General features: G+C 43.4%; 1 protein-coding gene across 2 annotated transcripts in view; it reads right to left on the bottom strand.

Moving 5' to 3' along the window:
* The window catches only part of egflam (EGF-like, fibronectin type III and laminin G domains), a gene marked incomplete at both ends in the record, with an annotated part of 149,530 nt that overhangs the window by 41,052 nt on the left and 83,662 nt on the right, over window positions 1–24,816 (bottom strand). For both annotated transcript variants that reach the window (XM_084325750.1, XM_084325749.1), the window contains one exon: window positions 7,718–7,833. In XM_084325750.1, coding sequence (XP_084181876.1) covers window positions 7,718–7,833 — 116 coding nt within the window. The remainder of the gene's footprint in view (window positions 1–7,717; window positions 7,834–24,816) is intronic.

Genomic DNA, 24,816 nt, shown 5'->3' on the forward strand with positions numbered 1-24,816 from the left:
GTACAGAATACTTTTATACAAAATGCTTCTTACTGTTACGCTCCAGAGACTGTGCTAGACAAGATAAGTGTGATATAAAATAGTATAGCATGTAAAATAGAAGTAAAAATAGAGGTCACAGTGTTCAGTATAGACATATGGGTAGCACTTTATAATAACACCCTGTTATAATACATTTATAAGGTATTTGTAGATAATGAACTAATCATGAACAAACCATTTATATACATTCATACATGATTATTAAATCATTTATAACTATATTTGTATAACATTTACAGATTAGTTCTACATTATTTATAACTCATTATCAACATTGTTTGTACTTGATTTGTTCATCATTAAATAATGTTGTTTAATGTGTAGTAACACATTTGTAGATGCTTTGAAAAATGGATATGAAAAAACGACTATAGCGTATCTCCATTTATTTTTCATGTTCAACAAATGATTTGTTAAGACATTCATAAAACATTTATAAATCATTTGCAGATGCTATCGTGGGGGCCAATCTAAAGTGAAGCCTATTCATCATTAACAAGTGTCTAATACAGTTAATTATTTGTTTACTTTTTCATCACATGTTACAAATGTTGTAGGCAGCTTTCGGATACACCCTTCTTTGTGACATCAAACAGTGACAGAATTAGGACTAAAGATAAATGCAATTTTATTAACATATAAAATACATGTACATGACATAGTGTAACATCGGGGGGCACTAGGACCCATGAGTACCCTGGCCAGGTATTGAAGAGTATCTAGAGAGGAAGTCTCACGCGAGCGAGACTTGACGTCACGTGTGTTGTCGTCTGTTTGAATGGAAGCACAAGTTATCCGTGCTGCGTCTATACTTTCGCTTTTAATAAGGTATGAGAAGGTTAAACACCTTTTTTTGTTGGTAAATCTATTCCATCATTTCCGACCTACAAACAACTCTTATATGTTGTGTAGACGTTCGTGTAGATGTGGTGGCCGCTAACGTTACATTTGGTCCTAATGTGTGCTCAGTGTGCTCAGTGATAATGACACGACACAAATAATTATTACTCTTGTGTGTCGTGTCGTCATCACATACATACTGAGCACTGAGCACACATTAGGAACAAATGTAACGTTAGCGGCCAGCACATCTACACGAACGTCTACACAACATATAAGAGTTGTTTGTAGGTCGGAAATGATGGAATAGATCTACCAACAAAAAAAGGTGTTTAACCTGCTCATACCTGAAAAGCGAAAGTATAGATGCAGCACGGATAACTTGTGCTTCCATTCAAACAGACGGCAACACACGTGACGTCAAGTCTCGCTCGCATGAGACTTCCTCTCTAGATACTCTTCAATACCTGACCAGGGCACTCCTGGGTCCTAGTGCCCCCCGATGTTACACTATGTCATGTACATGTATTTTATATGTTAATAAAATTGCATTTATCTTTAGTCCTAATTCTGTCACTGTTTGATGTCACAAAGAAGGGTGTATCCGAAAGCTGCCTACAACATTTGTAACATGTGATGAAAAAGTAAACAAATAATTAACTGTATTAGACACTTGTTAATGATGAATAGGCTTCACTTTAGATTGGCCCCCACGATAGCATCTGCAAATGATTTATAAATGTTTTATGAATGTCTTAACAAATCATTTGTTGAACATGAAAAATAAATGGAGATACACTATAGTAGTTTTTTCATATCCATTTTTCAAAGCATCTACAAATGTGTTACTACACATTAAACAACATTATTTAATGATGAACAAATCAAGTACAAACAATGTTGATAATGAGTTATAAATAATGTAGAACTAATCTGTAAATGTTATACAAATATAGTTATAAATGATTTAATAATCATTTATGAATGTATATAAATGGTTTGTTCATGATTAGTTCATTATCTACAAATACCTTATAAATGTATTATAACAGGGTGTTATTATAAAGTGCTACCGACATAGGTACAATGTTCGATGCAGAATAGAAGTAACTGAGTTACCATACAATATACAATATACTATGCAATGTACTAATATACAATACTATATAGTGCAGAGCAGAAATGGGATGAGGTACAATTTAGGTACAATTTACAGTAAGGTGTACGAGTTGTAGTGCAAATCCTTTACCAATAAATATAAAGTGTAAAGTGTGTTTAGGTGATCTAAAGTGTGGAGAGTGGGTGCTGCAGTGTGTTGTTTGTTTAAGTGAGTGTGTGCGTGTGGGTGTGTGGGTGTGTGTGCTGTGTGCATTTGATGGTTGTTGCATAGTGTTTATTGTTCGTTGAGCAGCCTGATGGCCTGGGGATAGAAGCTTCTTCTGAGTCTTTCTGTGCTCGCCTTAAGACTCCGGTATCGCTTGCCTGACCGCAGCAGTTCAAAGAGGCAGTTGTTCGGGTGGCTGGAGTCCTTGATGATTCTCTTAGCCTTACCCCTGCACCGCTTGTTGTAAATGTTCTGGAGGGTGGGAAGCCCCCCTCCAATTGTGCGTTCGGCTGAACGTGTCACTCTTTGTAGTCTGCTACGGTCTTGTGCAGTGCTATTCCCAAACCAGGAGGTGATGTTGCCAGTCAGGATGCTCTCTATTGTACATGAGTAGAAGTTCTTAAGGATTTTCTGACTGACTTGGAACTTCCTTAGGCGCCTGAGGAAGTAGAGGCGTTGTCGTGCCTTCTTCACAACACTGTCAATGTGTGTGGTCCATGTCAAGTCCTCGGATATGTGGGCTCCGAGGTACTTGAAACTGTTCACTCTCTCACTCGGTGCCCCGTCGATGCTGAGGGGGCTGTAGTCCTTGACCCCCGACCTCCTGAAGTCCACAATCATCTCTTTTGTTTTGCTGACGTTCAGAGAGAGGCAGTTCTCCTGACACCACTGTGACAGATTCTCTACCTCTTCCAGGTAGGCCCTCTCGTCGTTGGCAGAGATCAGGCCCACCACTACTGTGTCATCAGCAAATTTGATGATTGTGTTGCTACTCCGCTGAGCCACGCAGTCATGTGTGTACAGGGAGTAGAGGTGGGGGCTCAGAACACAGCCCTGGGGGGCCCCTATGTTGAGCGTGATGGATGAGGAGGTGCAGTTGCCTGCTCTTACCACCTGGGGTCTGCCCGTCAGGAAGTCCAAGACCCACTGGCAGAGGTCATAGTTCAAGCCCAGGTCCCTGAGCTTGGCTATGAGTATGGAGGGGACTATGGTATTGAATGCCGAGCTGTAGTCGATGAACAGCATTCTCACATAGTTCCCCTTCCTCTTGTCCAGGTGTGATGCTGCTGTGTGCAGCACATGGGCTATGGCGTCCTCCGTGGACCTGTTGGGGCGGTATGCAAATTGCAGGGGGTCCATGTTGATGGGGAGGGAGGAGCAGATGTAGCACTTCACTAGCTTCTCAAAGCACTTCATGGCTATGGAGGTGAGAGCTACAGGGCGGTAGTCGTTGAGGCAAGTTGCGTAGATTTTTTGGGTACAGGGATGATGGTGGACTTCTTCAGACAGGTGGGGATGACAGCCTGTTCTAAGGACAGGTTAAATATGTCAGTGAATACCGGGGCCAGTTGGTCGGCACAGACTTTTAGGACGCGGCCGGGGATGCCGTCCGGTCCTGCTGCCTTCCTGATATTCACTTTTTTAAAGGTCCGCCTCACCTCATGCTCTGTTACCCTGAACACTGAGTCTCCATCAGCAGACCCCCACCCCCCCCCATTGCCGTGGCTTGTAGGCTGGTGTTGTTATTCACAGCCTCAAACCTCGCATAGAAGGTATTGAGATAATTTGCTAAGGAGATGTCACTGTTCAGTTTGAGGGAGGTGCCTTTGTAATCTGTCATTGTTCTGAGCAGTGGCGTCGTTAGCCCTGGGCTTCCGGGGCTTTAGCCCTGGGCTTCCGGGGCTTTAGCCCCGGATGTTTTTCTCCTAGCCCCGGACATAAAAAAAGTAAAAATAAAAATTGTTTAAATTTTTTTTTTTTTACTTTTTTTTTTTTTTTTTTATGTCAGCATCCCCATTGTCTGTGCTAAATGTTTGTTAGTGTTTGGTATTTTTTGTTGGTTTTTAGTAGTTTTCATTTGATCCTATAATTTTTTCATTCACCGATTTGTGGATTTTTTTTTAGTGTCCTGAAAGGCACCTTATAAATCAAATGCATTATTATTATTATTATTATTATTATTATTATTATTATTATTATTATTATTATTATTATTATTATTATTATTATTATTATTATTATTATTATTATTATTATTATTATTATTATTATTATTATTATTATTATTATTATTATTATTATTATTATTATTATTATTATTATTATTATTATTATTATTATTATTATTATTATTATCATCCAGGAGGGAAAAGACACTTAGTAGGATAGTAGGGACTGCATCTCTGCCTGTCCTGACCAGGGCCCTGTTTCTTGTACCTGGATAACTGAGTTAGCCGGATAACTTTAGCTGGATAACTGGGTTAGCCGGACTTTCCGATTTCATGTACCTGGATTTTCCAAATCACCATGACAACATATCCAAAAGTTTGAGCCTGGTCGAAAGCAGAGTTCAAGTTCAAGTTAGCCTGAACTATCGCTACGCCCCCGCAAAGAAGTGACAGCCCGTTTCCTGAAACTATTCCCACAGTCTACGATCTGCATTATACCATTCTGAATTACGTTTTTGTGCTCCATTCTTCCAGAGGGGGCTTTTGAAATGTAAAATAGACCCAAAATGCTGATATTAAATTCACTTTGTCCTAAATAATGCACGTTATATATACCGTGGCGACGGTGGCGCTCGCTCGTGCGATGTACACATGATGTGGTTATTTTAATTGTAACTGGGATTAAGATGTCTGATGAGATGCGCTGTTTGACGGATTTGAGAAATTGAATGAGCCGTTGACGTCACATTAATGAATGAGGATAAAGAGATAAACTTCATTCAAAACAAAGGATATTCTAAACACGGGTCTCTCGTTCATTAATGTATAAACAATGAATTTATCCCCCCATCTGGCCCAGTGGCCCAGCGGTAGTGCTCAAGCCTCCCAATCCACCGACCAGGGTTCAAATCCCCGTGTTTCCAATATGATTTTTTTGAATATAATATTAATGATTATACGCCAAAGTAGCCTGGTTTTAAGTTAAAATATTATAAATCTACATGCATTGAGGATGTCATTCTTTATATAGCTCTCAACGTGCACCAAATTGAATTATTCCTATATTGCAAAAAGAAGGACCCCGGTCTTGAACCCGGGTCGTCCGTGTGGAAGTCAAAAGAACAACCCGTTGGACCACATTGGAGATAAGTTAAATATTGACTATACATCAATCAATGGGCAAGAAAGCCGTCTCGTAATTCTGTATAACAGTTAACTAGTTATTTTCGCTAGCAAGATCTCATTTGATTATTCAAGCCAGCAGGCAAGTTTAAAGAAATATAATCTGATTGATTGAGGTAATGAGGGACTTAGAATTAGCCTATAGATAACGCATTTAACTTGTCGGCGAGGCGATTGAGCCTATTGCAATCTGTCAATAAAGTCTTAAATCAATTAATCAATCAATGCCGTTGAGAATCAGGGTCTCTGCCATCGATACGTGCTGGCTTTCCACCTAAAACGGGAGCGCGCATCTAGCCTGACTTGAGCCTGACTCTCAAGTCTGGCTTGAGTTAACGAGACTGAATCCTCCTTTGTGAAACAGGAAAATCCCGGCTTTGAACATCGGGTTAACTGAAGCTGGATAATGGACATGTTGATCGACTTAGTTGAACCACGTACATGAAACAGGGCCCAGGAAACACTTTGCAACTGTGATCTCCTCTGGCAATAGTTGGATATTGTAATGTGTGGCGAGGGGTTGCAGCAATTCCACTGAGAGAAACTGGTCTGAGGCTGGATAACATGCCTTTCATAAGTTATTCTCCAACTCATGAGAACCTGCTCTCAAGCTCTTGCAGCATTCTGTCGACGACTGGATAGAACAGTTTCTGTCTCAGCTGATCTCCTGAGCTGAGGTCTGAGCTTGTGCCACAAGATGACTCAACTACATACTCATCCATCCTTTTATGCTTCCTCCTTTGGCTGGTAGTATGTTCCTCAATCCAAAGGCCATTACATATGTATATAATGAAACACACAATACAGTTTTTTTTCGATTGCTTAAGCATGATTTTGAAAACGGGGCCCGGTCTTTCAAAACACACAATTAGCACAACCACACACAATTATCAGAACACCTCAGATCCTTTGCTAAATTAAACACTGGTCAAAACCATACACTAATTTATAAAAACTACATTTTGTTACCATATGAAACACACGTTTCATATGACTTAATTCTGTTTGAACCAGTTACACACACTGCTGTGCTTAACCTAAAACACATTTAGCAATTCTACTTCTCAGTGATTAGAGTACTGTAAGTGAAGTACGCAGAGAATGTGCAAATATACAATAAATTCACCAAACACTACACAAGACCAATGCTGTAGAGACTGATGAAAATATGCAAAAAATTGTGAGGCTGACGTTGTGCTTATAGGGGTGCAAATCTGGGCCTATGTTTTGCTCCTTGAGTGTAAGGTTTTGATAATTGTATAATACTTTTGATTTGCGTGTTTATGCAATTGAAGAAAACTGTAAAGACTAGAGATTAACTGTTTATTTCTTTTGTACATAGGCTGTGCATATGTTTGTTTGTTTGTTTATTTGCTTATGTGTATGATTCTTAACTGTTTTTATTTTGTTATTGGTGTATATGTGTGTATGTATGTACAGTATATGTATATATATATTATATATATATATGTGTATATATGTATATTTGTACTCCTGTTGGGGCCTCTTGGACCAGATCAATGTTTTATCTGGCTAAATAAAGGTTAAATAAATAAATAAGAAATTGATGATTTGGTCCTGTTAACTTTGAATTTTCTATGGGGACTGCCCAGATCCCTCTCATGGACATGGACCTCACTTTGAGAACCTATAATGATTCTAGTTCTTCAGTATTCATCTCTAATTACTCAAAAATTGCCCCCAATGTTTTCTAACCCTAAAAACGCCCCTGGTTCTGAGGCCCTGCCACATACCTCTAGAGTCAGCCTGTTCAAACTGAAGTTCAACTTTATCCCTGTAACGCCGTTTTGCCTCTATTACTGCTCTCCTGACGTTGTATCTTGCCGTCTTGTGTTCATCCATGTTGCCTGTCACAAGCCCGGTGTTGTAGGCTGAGGTGCGCACTTTCAGAGCCTCACGGACGGATTTATCTACCCAGGGCTTTTGATTTGGGTAGATTCTAATTGTGGTAGAGGGGATTGTTTCTTCTACCAGAGTACAGACAAAGTCAAGCACCATTTCACTGTATTCGTTAATATTGGCTGTGTTATCACGGAATACATTCCAGTCTGTGCATTCAAGTGCAGCCTGGAGTGTCTCCTCTGACGTCACAGTCCAACGCTTAACCTCTCGCGATACTACCGGCGTTCGCTTGAGACTCTGTTTATACTTTGGCAAAAGAAAGATGGCGGCGTGATCGGACTTACCGAATGGACTAAGAGCCTGTGACTTGTACCCATTCTTACTATACAAGAACACTCTTCAAGAGTGACTCTTGACAGACAGCCACTGCCGCCGTGACAGAAGGCATGGTACCCCATAACTCTAATAGTATATGAAACTGAAGTTATGTGGTGAATGGATGAAGCACAACATTCACCTCTTCAATGAAAATATCATAATCAGAGTCGTCGACGTCAAAGGCATCTTCATCTTTAACCCTGGAGTCAGTGATGTAGCGCTGCCCATAATCTCCACTGCCAACATCTGAGGTACCTGTCGATGATATGGAAAATTGGAATCATATCTCTACAAGTACACAGTGAAGACCATTACAATGACTTTAAACAGGTACCATGGCCACAGATGCAGATTTGATGAGTTGCTTTACTGTAACAGCTCAAGAACTCAACGCTACAATGTTACGTAGACTTTACTTTAGGGACACAATAATAATGTACCTAGGAACTAATGAACTAATGATGTTACAGTAATAAACTGTTACGTAATTAACCATCAGTTGCTCAAGTCTCATCCATCATCCATTTGACTCTCAAGTGCCCATTGCCTACTTGCTTACGTCTACTTCTAAGTTATCTATCTATCCAATATTGTTCCAAGATAATTCATCAATATTGTGCTCCCTAAAGTAAAGTGTCACCACCACAATATTCACTTGGAATAGATAGGATATTCTCATACATAGTCACTTTGATAGAATATTCTCATACATATTCACCATACATGTAACCATATAAGTATGAGTTCTCATATATATTCACCATACCTGTACATGTAACCATACAGGTATGAGTTCTCATACAGTATATATATTCACCATACATGTAACCATACAGGTATGAGTTCATGAACTGTCAACCTCCAATATTGACTGGGGTATTTGTGGTAATGTGCACTCTTGCTTTCATTTCAAAAGTCAAATGTGCAATTATAGATAATGAGCCTAAAAAGAAATTCTAACATCTTAATGTCCTCTAGGGCTTGTATTCATGAATTATCATACTGAGATATGCACATTTAAACATTCTGCCAAAGTGAAAAATGGCCATTGAAGTAAAATGGTCAAATGAACATTTTGAAAACAATGGATGTTAGAAAATCACATCATGAGAGACAGATGGCAACATACACACCATACTGATGAAAATTGGGGGAACTTAACAATGATGACCACACAGATACTGTATTCAAAACGATAACTGAAAGTGGTGTGAAGTTGGTGGGTTTTTTAAGACCCATCATCCAAAGCTGAACATGTTTGTTTTCTTTGCCTTATATTCATCTTTTGACTTGTGTTACGTGGATGTTTTGACCGTGATGACATGACCGAAGGTATAGAGACTGACCACTGACACAAAGTGAGATTTCATGGTATACTCTGAAAGACCATGGATGTTTGATGACTCTGGTGATCTTTGAATGACAGCGTAGCACAGTGACCAGAGCCATTTATTACCAGAGTTTGGCCAGGTTGGAGTATGACACCATGCTGTGGTCATGTGCACCTTGTCATAGTGAGCCACTGAGACTCTTAGAACTCCTTTTGAAACCTCACTGTCCGAACTCTGGTAATAAAGGCTCTGACAGTGACTACTATCTACCAGAGCCATTTATTACCAGAGTTTGGACTGCAAGGTTTCAAAAAGAGTGTCAGTGCCTTATGATTCACTATGATAAGGTGGCCCCAACATGGCGTCCATATACACAACCTGGCAAAACTCTGCTAACAACACTGATGACATTGCTGTGAATGAATGAATGAATGAATGAATGAATGAATGAATGAATGAATGAAAACTTTATTTAACAGATTGCAGAATGGGTACAATACAGTACGGCTCAATACATACAATTGTTAAGGGGATGCAGACCTGAGAAAGACGTTTGTCTTGTTTCCATCAGGGTCCCCCATTTTCAATTCATATAGACATATATGACATACATGACATACAGATAGTCAGTACTGCTACATCTATACATTTATGACATACCAGATTTGCAAATACAGTACTGTTTGTGATACAGAAGGAGTCAAGAAAAGGGAGTATATACATTTGACGTAGAAACTGTACATTGGAGGTTGGGTGGGGGGGGGTTGGGTGCATTGGGATATTGACAACCATACTGGGTAATTTACATTGGAGGTGGTTGGGGGGGGGGGGGGGGGGCGGGGGGCATACTGTATAAACAAGTAACACTGTACATTGAGGGGGGGGGGAGGAGACACTGTACAAACAAACACAATTGTACATTGAACTATTGACAAAACCATACTAGGTAAATGACTGTACATTGGAGGGGGTTGGAATGATTGGGTTAGGATATTTACAGGGGCCAGTGTTGAATTGCAGTCTCCCGTAGGTGTCCCTTGAGAGAGGTTTTGAAAGTGGGTAGTGATCCACATTCCTTTACAGCTTTGGGTAGGGCGTTCCACATTGATGTGGCATAATTGCGAAACGTGTTTAGTCCCTTATTTGAGCCGAATCTGGGTTTGACATGATTTGTGGAGCTCCCTCTGGTGTTGTGATCGTGGTATTCACTGACCTTTGGGAAGTATTTTGACATGTACATGGGTACCTTGGTCGTGTAGTGTATCTTGTAGACCAGGCCCATTGCAAGTTGTTGTACTCTGTCGTCTACTCTAAGCCATCCTAGGTTGTCGAAGTGGGCAGGGGTGAGGTGGGTTCTAGGAGTAAGGTCAAGCAGTAGTCTGACCAGTTTGTTTTGAGATGTTTGTAATTTTGTTTTTAGCGCCTTTGAGGTGCTTTGGTACCATGAGGTGCAAGCATAGTCGTAGTACCCCTGAATGAGTGCTCCTGCCAGAGTCTTCAGGGTGTTCTTGTTTACCAGAGAGGAGATCCGGTACAAGAATCGAGTTCGTTGGTTGACTTTTTTTATTACATTGGATGCCATTTTGTCACAGGAGAGATTAGCCTCTAGGATGGACCCCAGGTAGGTAATTTCATCTTTCCTTGTGACAATATTGTCACCCACTGTAACTGAGAAGCCGTCGGTCTTGCTGAGTTTGTTATTTGAACCGAAGAGAATGGACTCTGTTTTGCCCATGTGTAATGATAGTTTGTTATCAGCGAGCCATATGCAGATTCTGCCTAGTTCCGAGCTGAGGGTTTTTTCAACCTGTAACTTGTTCTTGTCAGAGACCAGCAGGGCTGAGTCGTCCGCAAACAGGAACAAGTTGCAGTCACAAGCTGACGACATGTCATTTGCATAAATTAGGAACAGTAGCGGTCCTAGTATGCTTCCTTGTGGAACACCACAGCTCACTGTGAGGGGGGGGGATAGGGTACCGTTTACCTCCACCATCTGTTCCCTCCCCTCAAGGTAGGATTGCATCCAGCTCACTGATAGACTATCAAAACCAATTGCTTTTAGCTTGTCAATCAGAATGGAGTGATTGACCGTGTCAAAGGCCTTTTGTAGGTCCAGCATGACCATGCCGCAGTATTTGCCTGCGTCCACCTCTTGTTTGATGTGGTCATTCAAATAGAGAAGGCATGTGTCAGTGGAGTGGGATGTTCTGAAGCCAGATTGGAATTCGTAGATTAGATTTTTTTCCGCTAGGTACTTTTCGACCTGTTCGTAGACTATTTTTTCCATGACTTTCGAGATGGAGGTGAGAATAGAAACAGGGCGGTAGTTGCCTGGGTCTAATTTGCTGCCCTTTTTGTGCAGAGGGGTCACCCTCGCAATTTTGAAGTCCTTGGGGACGTGTCCCTGTTTTATGGAGAGGTTTATTATGTGTGTGATGATTGGTGTGATGGCGGCTGCTGAGTCTCTGAGGAATTTGGAGGGGATGTTGTCATGGCCAGTGGCCTTGTTAGGTTGGAGGGCGCTCAGTTTATTGAGTACCTCATCTGTTGTTACCGTTTCCAGCTTGAAGTCGTCCTTGCGGACCCCTAGGTTTTTGTAGAAAGCTACTATGTGTTCTACCCCATAAAGCCCTGAGTGGGAGGGTAGTTTGTTTACCAGTGTTGTGGCTATGTTTGTGAAGAAAATGTTTAAGTAATTGGCTACATCCAGCTTGTCTGTGATGAGCGTGTTGTCAGTTTTTATGTTTATGTTTGAGAATCTGGTTTTAAGTTTTTTACTGCATCCTAGTTGATTATTGAGTAATTTCCAAAGTTCACGTGGTTTGTTTTTGTTTTCCTCAGTTTTGTCATTGATGAAATTCTTTTTTGCAGTTTTGATCATGGAGTTTACGTCGTTTCTTAGTCTGTTTCTTTCTAGTTTGAGTTCAGTCACGTGGGCTTGGAGTTCACTGCTCGTGCTTTTAGTAAGCTTTGACTGACTTTTACGAAACTCAGAGCATTTTTTGTCTCTGGTTTTCATAGCGGCCAGTATTTCGGAGTGCATCCACGGCTCAGCGCGATTTTTTACCCTGGTGGTTCTTAGGGGGGCCATGTCGTTTAGTATTGCTGAGAATTTGGTTTTGAAACCAATCCATGTTTCATGTGTCATGACACTGACACTGAATACATTGCAGTTACAGATATAGCCACTGCACAAGTCCTACTTTATTTACATGCTTGCTCTATTGTTGCTCTGCACCCAAAATTAATTGTTTGAAACATCATGCAGTACCAAAGCTAGACAAATGTAGAGTGGGTGAACTTCTACAATTGATTACAAAATGGCAAGCTTCTCAAGTGTTTTATACTGTAAATAAATATATACTTAAATATACTGTATTTAGACGTATCTATCTTATTTCAATATGTGTGGAGATATTATTTTATCGCACTGGTAGATCATTTAGCTTTTTATATATATTTTGTTTAAAAGGTCGGCCCAATGCGAGGCAATGTTGCTTACTGACTGACAGATTACAGTTACTGAGTATAAATTGCATGGCAATTATTTTAATAAGTAATGTAATGCCTTGGATTACAAGACAATTGTAATCTAATCTGAATACTAATGGGATTACTTTTGGATGATTTAAATATCAAACATTGAAAAGATTGCATCTCATACTAAACATAATTGAGTTCCACAAACTACAGTTGCAATCAACATTTAAAAATAAGAAATGCATATTCAGCATTTACAGTTGGTCAAATCAAATTACCCTAACAAAAACCTTCTGGCATGAATGTCTACAGGTGTACTGTATTGTTTCTTTTTTTCAAGTCTTTGTTCCCAATGTTTTTAATCAAAGGCCACAGAGAGGAGTTTGCTATTGTAGCACAAGAGGAGAACTCATTCAAAGTTCATTAATAGGAATGTCCGATATTATCGGCCTACCGATATTATCGGCCGATATCGGCATTAAAATGTGATATCGGAAAATATCGGTATCGGTTTTAAATTTTTATTTTTTATTTTTTTTTACATTTCTATAACCTTTATTTACCCAGGCAAGCAAGTAAGAACAAATTCTGATTTTATTTATTGTCAAAAGTATGCATAATGTTGTGTTAATTCCACAACAAGAGATATCCCAGATAGCAAAAGGTGTTAATTCAATGTTGATTTATGGTCACAATGCTTGATTTTTGGTTAAGGTCGACGATTGATGTTGAATCACCCATTAACCGCTAAAGCAATTGACTAATGTCGAAAACATATCATTGAATCAATATTGTTTTGTGGTTGCATTTTAATGATTGAAATGCCAATATCTAATAAATGTTGAATCAACGTATGGCTGCTGCTCAACGTATGCTGTCGTCATTGTCTCATCACCCAGACTGCACTGCACTTGTGCCCCGCCTCCCAGAATGCACCTGTGCGGCAGCTTCCTGGCAGCTAGCTACCTCATGTCTCCATTGTCTCTCTGCATGGTGAGTACTGCATGGCAATAATGTCGATTATGTTGTATGTTGTATGTTGTATGTATGCTTTCGATTGCAAACGCCAGTGGAGTAGTGCCGTGTTCGTTTTTACATGGTAGAGAATATTATATTAATTATGCATGCCTGCTAGCTGAAGCTAATTTAGCTAGTAGCGTTAGCAGTTAGCTATAATGTTTCTTGATTTTGGTGTTTAGTGATATCCACCTGTTGCATATAAGAATATAAGAGGCCAGGTATCAACGTTAGCTCCCGGAACGATAGCCAGTTAGTTAGCACCAGCCAGGTATCAACGTTAGTTCCCGGAACGATAGCCAGTCAGCCAGCACCAGCCAGGTATCAACGTTAGCTCCCGGCTAACTGGCTATCGTGGCAACATTGAATTAACGTTTTTAAAATCAAACGTTTTCAAGTATTATTATCACTACTATGTCACAAATACATGTAGAATGTAAAACGTTAGGTTGGCAATAGTTTAGCAATAGGTTAAAAGTGAGTTTATATCATTTTAAGTTTTTTTTTCAACTCGCGTTTTTGACCCGGAAGCGGAAATGAAAATGTTGAACGATTAGAATTGGAATCTTTTTGCGGCCATTTTCAAGAGGACCTCGCTAGCTATCTGCCAGTGTTGAAATTTCACCAAACTACACTTCCTGTGGTCCGCTATGGTCATTCAAAGTTCGGCGTTCTGAATGAAACATATCAATAATTGTTATGATTCGCGATAATAAGCTACAAAAGGTAACGTTTTTGACAAATATTGAAACGCAGTCAGTTTCTCCACACTATTGTAATCATGTAGGAATAATTAGATCTGAAATTAGTTACAAAATGATTACACTGTGGGAGAAATAAAAAAGTACAGTCGATTACATTAAATATCAGTATATGTTATTATGCACGCTTGGTGATACTATATCCAAATTGAACTCGGCCATTTGAAAGATACTATATGTATATATATATAAATGTGCGAATTGGCTATAATAAGGTAATGTATAAGCATATATTCTATATTCTATAATAATATTTCAAATTGCATTGGTCCGGATGGGAGAATTCAGTGCTGTATATACAAAACCTTCAATTTGATCATATTCCCTTTATTAATGTCCTTAGATCTTTTGTACACATTGATCTCAAGAGGGTACTGAATGAGCTCAGTGGCAGTTTTTTAAGTTTGGTCATTATTATCATGGTTTTATTCACTGTCAAAGATGAAAAGAAAAATCATAATTCATATTTTCCTTTGTTTCATCAGAATTTAAGCAAGCCTAGTAATAGACACAATATTTCTGACACTGAGAATACATTCATTGAGGTCCATAGATGTTCCTAGATACCAAGAATATGCAAATAGCCCTTGTAGAAGTGGAGCAATATTCCATTTACCTAGGTATACATTTTTACTGATTTTCACCTGGGGTGGAACAGGTTAAACTGTTAAATGGTCATTTTAAAACTAATATAAGAAATTAATGTATAGTGGTATATTTATGAGGGGAAAGCATATTTGCAACAACTTTTAACATTTATACAGGTAGGTTATTGATAACTAATTCTGTTATGAGTGTCATATTACAGTGACATTCATACAGTATCCTTTGATTTCACATAATTTAATTATTATTTCACAATAAAATGCTGTAATCAAAATCCTCTGTAATATCACATCAGATTTTGTAATCTCACAATAACATAGCAATATTTCACATTTAATTATTATTTCACAATAATAGTAATCAAAATCGAAAGACCATTTGCATATTATTGGTATCTAGGGACATCTATGGACCTCAGGGAATGTATTCACATTGTCAGAAATATTGTGTCTATTGCTTATTTTTATAACGTGATTTTTTTCTGTGGCTTATCTAAATACTAATTTGATGCTATGACTATGTTTATATCGCTATATGCTTCATCTCCCCTTTAAGCTTAGGCACTCTTTCGAAGTTGGTTAAGGTTAGTGTAACTGAGGGGTACAATTCCCTGACTGTATTAATCAAGTATTAGTATCATTAAACTACTACCGTCTTATGTACATTACTGGCCAATACCGTACACAGGTATATGATGAGAACTTCTCCACAATAACACGGTTTCCACACAAATACTCGTTTAGAATATTTATTACATCAAAAGGGTATTATTACATTACTTTAATTGCGCTTATAAGGCAAATAGAATGTGCATAGGCAAATCAATAATGAATATTAGTAATTATCTCTGGTACTCAGGGGAGATACTGGAAAGGGGTACTACCGGTTGTAAGCCAGCAGGGGGAGGCAATGCTCTATACAAAGTCAAGGGTCCACGGAGGCGATATCACCCCTGTGTCAGCGGGGAAAGCAGCAGCTGTAATCCTAGGGTGCGCACCGCAGATGAAGCCGTGGAGTCTCTGCTCCGACAGAGACGGGCTCGAATGATGTCCTCACGGGAATGTGTAGATCTCACAGTAGCGGGGTGTAGACGGTTCTCTGCTCCAGCAGCCACAGTCAAAGCAATGAAGAATAATAATCCTGCCGGAAAGGCTCTGCTGGTGCCGGTGTAGGTATCCTCCGTGGTGCGCGGTGGTCCACGGTTGAACTTGACGTTACTATCCTTATTAGCACGCGGCAATAAGTGCTCTATGTAGACACACAATTACCCACTTCACGTGGTCTTTGACTCGTAATGAAGGCTTTTACTAGTAGGGAGCGAACGATACGTTAAACAAACGTATTAGGATAACACGAGACTCTATCTTGGGGCAATACGAGCCCTACTCTGCCCACGTTGCGTAGTGGGGAGAGACGTCACTTGGATAACTGGAACTGAACGAGACTGAACGGGACAAGGGACTAAGAGGAGTTCTACATTTCTTGCGCCCTATTTATATGCACGGTGGACAAATAGTACCATTCGTATTTCGGTAGCCGTATTCCTACGCGGAACCGGGGCTAGTTGGGACATGTTCGTCGGCACTATTGAACTTGACTCAAGGGGCCTGTCTGCTGGAGCCAGGTTCTTGTCCAATGAGAGAATGAACTATTATGGGCTGTAGTAGACTAAAGGGATATTCAGTGTATATGTACAAGGAATATACAAGGGATATCAAACGATATACAAATATTATGCAATATATATCAATCAATAAATACATATATTCGGTTTAATCTGGCCCTTTGTAACAGCCGCCCCCTAATTAGTCCCACCTAATTAGCTAAGCAGAGACAGATTAACCGCACTGTCCACTACTCAATGTCCGTTGTGTGGGGTCGGTCAGTTCACAAAGTCATGGGTCATGGTCGTCATTAAGCGAGTCGGGGAGCCTTGGCGACTCTATCAGCCTCGCCACGGGTCAGTTGTAGATCCGCCCTTGGCCGAGCACTTCTGCCACTCTGACCTTTCCGTCGGCACCAGTGGTCACTTTGCTTACGCGGCCGGCCGGCCACGCAGCTCGGGGTAGTGACTGGTCTATGGTCATGACGACTGGACGGGATGAAGGGGGGCTTAGGAGGGAGCGGGCCTGAGACTGCTTTGATCTGTGCTTTCTCCTCCTCCGTCTGTTTCTCTTGTTTGCTCTGTACCCCGTCTGAGGAGGGGCCGGTCCCGGCCGCCCCGTCAAGGAGTCGCTTGGGGTGCTGGGTTCGATGTCAGCTACGTCTGGAGCGCAGCTGAGGGGGGTGGAGTTCCGAACTCCCTCTGGTACCCACGGTTCTCTCACGGGCCTCTCGCTTAATGTCAATAGCCTCTGCTGTACGGGGGAGAGGCCGGTGTCGCTCGCCTCTGTGTGTAGGCAGCGTGTAGACGTGGGTTGACTGTCAAGTCCGTAGAGGGGGCCCTGGAGCGTCCATCCCAGTCGGGTCTGAACCGCGACTGGGCATCCTTTGGGTCCGACGTGGGCCGCCTCAATTGGGAGAATGAGGTCCGCGTGGTCGGAGCCGATGAGCAGGGTCGGTGTGGCGCCGTCGATAAGCGGTATAGGTAGTTGACGTAGGTGCACATACTTAGCCATCAGCTGTGGGATGGGGTAGGTGTACTGAGACAGGCCTATGTCGTGGCTAGTGAAGACGTTGCTTATACTATACTGCTTCTTGGGCTGGTCCACCGCTGCTATCTCGAAGGAGACCTTTTCACCCTTTATGGTCTTCTGGTCCCTTCTGATGGTGCGTATGGTCATTGTATTTTTGACACCTCGCAGGCCCAACTGGGCTGCTGCGGAAGCGAGGAGGAGAGTCTTTTCAGACCCATCGTCCAGGACGGCGTAAGTGTCCAGGACCTTGTCCTCGTAGCTCAGGAGCACTCTGACCACTTTGAGGAGCACACGGGGGGTCCCGCTATGCTGGTCAATGTGGAGCACTCCTGTTGGTTGGTTGCCTTGGACCTTCTGGTGGGCTCCGCACCGTGCTGCGCGGTAAGCGGCGCCCGCCTGGGCCGCCCCTGCGTGGTAAGCGGCGCCCGCCTGGGCCGCCTCACGCCACTGGTTAACTTGGACGGGGTTCAGTGTCTTATATTCGGCGCACTGTGCCAGCCAGTGTCCGCCGTCGCAGTAGGTACAGTAGGGAGCGGTCTGGTGGCTCTTCGGTACTGGTGCCACCGCCTCGGCATGGTACATCACCGCGACGGGCCCACTCTGTTGTCCTGGCTGACGCCTGTTGATGTCATGCAGGACCTCCAAGTGGGTGCCACCGCACCTGCTGCACTTCTTTTTCAGGCGGCACTCAGCTGCTAGGTGGCTGCGCGCGCAGCGGAAGCAGCGGCGGTGGTCCTTGACCCACTGACTCACATCATCCGTGGTCAGCTTCTTGAACTCTTCGCACTGATACAGCCGATGTTCTCCCTCACAGTACTGGCACTCAATCTTCCACTGGTCCTCTTTCGTCGAGGGGGTGTTGTGGTTCTTGTGTGGTACTGATTCGGCTTGGTGCATAACGGTCACCAACCGGCGGTTATCCGTTTGTCCCCGAGGTCCGAGTCTTGGGCTTGGTCCACTCCATACGAACGTGTCGAGTCGTAGGCTACTGACCTCCCTGGCGAGGAACTCAGATAGGTCTAGGAGGGATGCCTCTGGACCGTTGGGGTCGCGGTAGTCTCTCTGCCGCCTGAAGCGCTCTTGTCGGGCGGGAGGGAGCTTCTCTAATATCCTCTCTACGTTAGAGTTAGCGTACAGTTCGTAGATACCCTTTTCCTTTTGGGACCCCAGCATCCCTACCAGGGACTGTACCTTGATAGACAGGTCATCTAGCGCTCTGTTGTCTCTGGCTGGGGGGAGACGGTCAATGTCTCTTATCTCCTGTATCACGTAGTCCCATACGCGTCCATACCGTTGGTCGAGTGCTGCTAGAGCCGCTGTGTATGGGGTAGTAGAGTTGGCATAGGCCAGCGCTATATTGTGCGCTCAGGGCACCTTGAGGTGCTTCAATAGGGTAGCATACTTGTGGCGTTCATCAGCTACATCAACCATCATTGTCTCTAAGCACATCCGTAGCTCCGTGTACTGTGCTCGGTTCTCATGGGTGAAGTCTGGAAACGTCGGTGCGCCAAGGTACAATGCCATGGATGACTGGCACATCGGTGAGCGTTGGGGAAGAGGCCTCCTAGGCGAGTCTCCCCGTGCGTGTCGTCTTGGGCTGGTACTTGGTGGGTACTGAAGGTCGGGTACCCAGGTGCTGTCCCTCGGGGCTGGCGGTGCGTCAAACTCACCCGTGAGTTGAGTCGGGGGTTTGTAGCGCAGGGCCTCGGGGCTGACTTCTGGGCTGTACTGGACCTCCTGGTCCAGAGTACGTTGCTGCTGGTCGGGGCTGTACTGGGCCTCCTGGGCCAGAGTACGTTGCTGCTGGTCGGGGCTGTACTGGGCCTCCTGGGCCAGAGTACGTTGCTGCTGGTCGGCTTGACATTCCTCCTCTTCCTCCTCCTCTCCCTCTGCTAGGACCTGGAGTCTTCTGTTCAGTCTCTCGGCGTGGTCCGATTCTTCCCGGTTGCTGGGTCTCGTATGGACCGGCCGGGAAGGGGGTTCGGAGACGTGGACAGGATCCTCCTGTTGGCGGTGTCCCGGGTCGCTTCGTCGGGTAGGGGAATGTGTCCTAGACCCATGTCTTGACGATCTCTGAGAGCTCCGTGCGGAGTGAGGGGGTGTCGCCATGGCAACCAGTTTGTCCATCAGCTCCGCCTGCAGCCGGTCGCGCTCTGCCTCGCGCTGGGCATGGGCTGCGTCGCGCGCTGCTTCGCGCTGGGCATTGGCGGCGTCGCGCTGCGCATTGGCGCTGGCCTGGGCGGCGTCGCGCTGGGCATTGGCGGCGTCGCGCTGGGCATTGGCGCTGGCATGGGCGGCGTGGAGCTGTGCATTTGCGACGTCGCGCTGTGCATTGGCGGCGGCGTGCTGTGCATCAGCGCGGCTTCTCTCAATGTTCTCTTCTGTCTGGAGGCGTCTGGTCTCCAGTCTTATGCGGTCGTCTTCACTCCTTTGTTGCGCCTGGAAGCGCTCTCGCTCGCCTGCAAACTGTTCGCGCTCGCGCGTCTGTTGCGCTTGAAGTCGATCGCGTTCGGTGGAGGCTGCCAGGGTGGCGATGAGTGCTTGCGCCAGCATCTTGTCCGCCGCGCTGGGGGAAGACGCCGTTCGGGGCGATCGGCTCCCAGCAGTACTTGTTGGAGATCCGTTCTCCTGTTGCGTACCGAGGAGATCCATCTCCTGGGTGCGCGTCTCTTCTTGTGGTGGGTCGGGTTCCATCCCGGGAGGGCTTTCTTTATCCTGGAGCGCTCCGGGGACTACCTCGTCGGCGTTGTCGGGGGATAAAGTCGTGTCAGTTCCCTCCTGGTCCCCACCGTGAGCTTGGTCAGTTACATTAGAACCCACTAGGGCCTCTGTTGGCGGGGTAGCCTGGTTGGTAGGGTCGGACATAATTTTACTATCCGCTTTAGTTATTTTATCCGTATCTAATTTCCCTTTGTTTAACCTTTATTTACCCAGGGTAGGTTCGCTGAGCACAGATGCTCTTTTTCAGCTACGCCCTGCTTCACATTCACACAGTTCCATTCATACCTGGGAGCTGCCCAGTACAACCACAGTCTGACACCATTGGCCACTGAGCAACTCCACTGGAGCAGTTGGGGGTTAAGTGCCTTGCTCAAGGGCACTTCAGCGGCAGATTTTTCCTGCCGGTCCCGGGGATCGAACCGGCGACCTTCCGGTCACAAACCCGCTTCTCTAACCATTAGGCCACCGCTGCCCCAAGCTAGGTATTGGACTGACAGCGTATGCCTCTAGATAGGGAGGTGGCTGCCGTCTGCGCTGCGGGCGATCTAGCTTAGGAGAACCGTTTGTGGAGTGTTCGTCATCGGCCATGTCAATATTAATATTATATTAATATTACGCTAATTATTATCTCCGGCTCGAAGGACCAATTGTAACTGAGGGGTACAATTCCCTGACTGTATTAATCAAGTATTAGTATCATTAAACTACTACCGTCTTATGTACATTACTGGCCAATACCGTACACAGGTATATGATGAGAACTTCTCCACAATAACACGGTTTCCACACAAATACTTGTTTAGAATATTTATTACATCAAAAGGGTATTATTACATTACTTTAATTGCGCTTATAAGGCAAATAGAATGTGCATAGGCAAATCAATAATGAATATTAGTAATTATCTCTGGTACTCAGGGGAGATACTGGAAAGGGGTACTACCGGTTGTAAGCCAGCAGGGGGAGGCAATGCTCTATACAAAGTCAAGGGTCCACGGAGGCGATATCACCCCTGTGTCAGCGGGGAAAGCAGCAGCTGTAATCCTAGGGTGCGCGCCGCAGATGAAGCCGTGGAGTCTCTGCTCCGACAGAGACGGGCTCGAATGATGTCCTCACGGGAATGTGTAGATCTCACAGTAGCGGGGTGTAGATGGTTCTCTGCTCCAGCAGCCACAGTCAAAGCAATGAAGAATAATAATCCTGCCGGAAAGGCTCTGCTGGTGCCGGTGTAGGTATCCTCCGTGGTGCGCGGTGGTCCACGGTTGAACTTGACGTTACTATCCTTATTAGCACGCGGCAATAAGTGCTCTATGTAGACACACAATTACCCACTTCACGTGGTCTTTGACTCGTAATGAAGGCTTTTACTAGTAGGGAGCGAACGATACGTTAAACAAACGTATTAGGATAACACGAGACTATCTTGGGGCAATACGAGCCCTACTCTGCCCACGTTGCGTAGTGGGGAGAGGCGTCACTTGGATAACTGGAACTGAACGAGACTGAACGGGACAAGGGACTAAGAGGAGTTCTACATTTCTTGCGCCCTATTTATATGCACGGTGGACAAATAGTACCATTCGTATTTCGGTAGCCGTATTCCTACGCGGAACCGGGGCTAGTTGGGACATGTTCGTCGGCACTATTGAACTTGACTCAAGGGGCCTGTCTGCTGGCGCCAGGTTCTTGTCCAATGAGAGAATGAACTATTATGGGCTGTAGTAGACTAAAGGGATATTCAGTGTATATGTACAAGGAATATACAAGGGATATCAAACGATATACAAATATTATGCAATATATATCAATCAATAAATACATATATTCGGTTTAATCTGGCCCTTTGTAACAGTTAGAGTTTGTCTTAGAGCATGGCGATAGAACGCCAGGTAGTTTGCAGGCTGTTTGGCGTGCCACTGGTCCTGCTAATGTTGAATGAATGAATGAAAACTTTATTTAACAGATTGCAGAAGGGGTACAATACAGTATGGCTCAATACACACAATTGTTAAGGGGACCAGAGAAAGACGTTTTTGTCTCGTTTACATCAGGGTCCCCCATTTTCAATTCATAGTGACATTTATGACATACACATGATGACATTTATGTCTCCCCCCTTTTTTCTTTCTTTTTCCAGAATCACGTACCAGTTTCAAGAAGCCGCACGTTGCAGCAATTGAAGCAAAGACCTGTTCTAGCCAAGTAAATACCACAATTTATGTACCATTACATTGACTATATAGTTAGAAGTTTGGTTATATGCATGGTATTTTCTAATGAACAATATAACAATAATATAATAATGGACTCTCTTGATATTGATCAAAATGTAGAATTATGCAAGCGTTTCACCCTGCACATTATCAGGACCCTCCCCCCTTTTTTCTTTCTTTTTCCAGAATCACGTACCAGTTTCAAGAAGCCGCGCGTTGCAGCAATTGAAGCAAAGACCTGTTCTAGCCAAGTAAATAGCACAATTTATGTACCATTACATTGACTATATAGTTAGACGTTTGGTTATATGCATGGTATTTTCTAATGAACAATATAACAATAATATAATAATGGACTCTCTTGATATTGATCAAAATGTAGAATTATGCAAGTGTTTCACCCTGCACATTGCAATCCAGCACATTAATCAGGACCCTCTCCCCTTTTTTCTTTCTTTTTCCAGAATCACGTACCAGTTTCAAGAAGCCGCACGTTGCAGCAATTGAAGCAAAGACCTGTTCTAGCCAAGTAAATACCACAATTTATGTACCATTACATTGACTACAGCACCTCATCACTATGTCATCTTATTCTCGGGCTAAAAGACGTAGAGTCAACAAATTACTGAGAGAGACAGAGCAGGCTATCCTCACTGATTATAAGTTAATTGTTGCTGCTAATTCAAGGACAAACCATCACTCTTTAGAGAACTACAACACCCCATCTGGTGTTTCACAGCGTAGACAGATGGCCGGCGATGACGGGCAGCTTATGAAAGGCAAGTCTATTGGACATGGTGTAATTCCTCGTGTGATTTGCTGCTTATTTTTATTTCTCACTTAATGATTTTAACTCTTCTTCTGAAGACCTTACCATCCAGAAGAATAATTCAATGCTGGCTGAATTACTTGTCGTGGTGAAGGATCTATCGAGAGATGTGCAGTTCATCAAGACCGAGTTGGCTGAGGGCAACATATCTGGTGGGACCAGGGGACACGGCGTGGCCACCACAACCACTACGCTCCCCTTCCAGCTGCCAATCGCCAGTGAACAAGACTTCAATGAGGCAGAATCATTACTGATGGAGCAATCAGTCCGTCAAAAGATGGTAATTTATTGAACTGCATTCATTTATCAAATGTAGATCATTTCAGTGTGGTCTTGTTCAGGGGAAAAATGTGTTTAGCACTTTCTAGTTCAAAACGTGTTAGAGCTTGTATATCTGCTATTTATGAAACGTTTTGAAATTGTTCAAATATACCGTTTACATATGGACAGGAGGGTTAATGTGGTTAAACCTAATGACTGGCATGGGCTGGAATATCAGTGCATGCATAAAGTGTGTGTATAAACAAGTTGGTTGCTCTGTGTTCATAAAATAGACGTTATGCTGTTTCTAACGCAGGGCCTTCATTTTCTTCTCTCTGATTTAGATTTCTCGCCTGGCTTTGGTAGGAGGCACCAATTCAGAGAACCTGATCAGACTGATGTTGAAAACTGCTATGACCAACGCCCTGGCCAGTGGGTTCAACTGGGCTGGAAAGAAAGACAAGCGTTGTTCAGAAAGCAAGAAGCCATTCAAGCACACCACACTACAAGCCTGCATGTTTGGTGAGCTTCCTCCCCTGCAAACTACTTCATAGGTTAAGTTTAGGTAGTGAGGTGGTGATGCTGGTGATGCTGGTGATTCAGAATATAATTATGCTGTTGCAAAAACTTAAAAAAAAAGTGTTATGTTGGAATAAAGTGATGAAAGTGCAACCTATAAGAAATGGACAACGTAATTGAGCTTTAGAGGTGCATGGATACACATTGTATTGCCTAGATGGTGTCAGGCTAGGCGATTGCTTAATTCTCTTTCCTATCCAGTCTAACTGGATGCTGACTGTAGCTTGTTACTGTAGACCTACAGAGTGAGTAATTGAGTGATTAAAAAAAATCGCACTCATGTGAAGTGAGGGCCGGGTGCTCTTATCTCATCGTACATCATCTCACCCACCTCTCTTCCTCCCTTTTTTATTTTTGTGTCTATCAGCTGCTGCTCGACAGTTTGACCCCAAGCTGACCGACCAGGACTACAGCGAAACTGTCAAGAAGTGGCTTCGTTATGCGCCAGACCGGGAGGGAGGCATCTCAAGGAACCGAAGTGACCCAAACTTAAGTCAAGCGAACCAGAGTCAAACCTAGGGTACCCCAGCACAGCACAGCACACCACACACTGTTTCCCTGGTTCATACAGTACAAGGAATTACCCTGGCATCTACTTGAATGACTTATGCTGCTTCAGCCTGTTCTTGGAACCGAAGTGACCCAAACTTAATTGTCAAGCGAACCAGAGTCAAACTTAGGGTACCCCAGCACAGCACAGCTACCCCAGCACAGCACACACTGTTTCCCTGGTTCATACAGTACAAGGAATTACCCTGATGGACACTGTTCTTCCATGGACGGCATCTACTTGAATATGCTGCT

This window comes from Notolepis coatsorum (genome assembly GCF_963971535.1).
Source record: "Notolepis coatsorum genome assembly, chromosome: 1".
Classification (NCBI taxonomy): Eukaryota; Metazoa; Chordata; class Actinopteri; order Aulopiformes; family Paralepididae; genus Notolepis; species Notolepis coatsorum.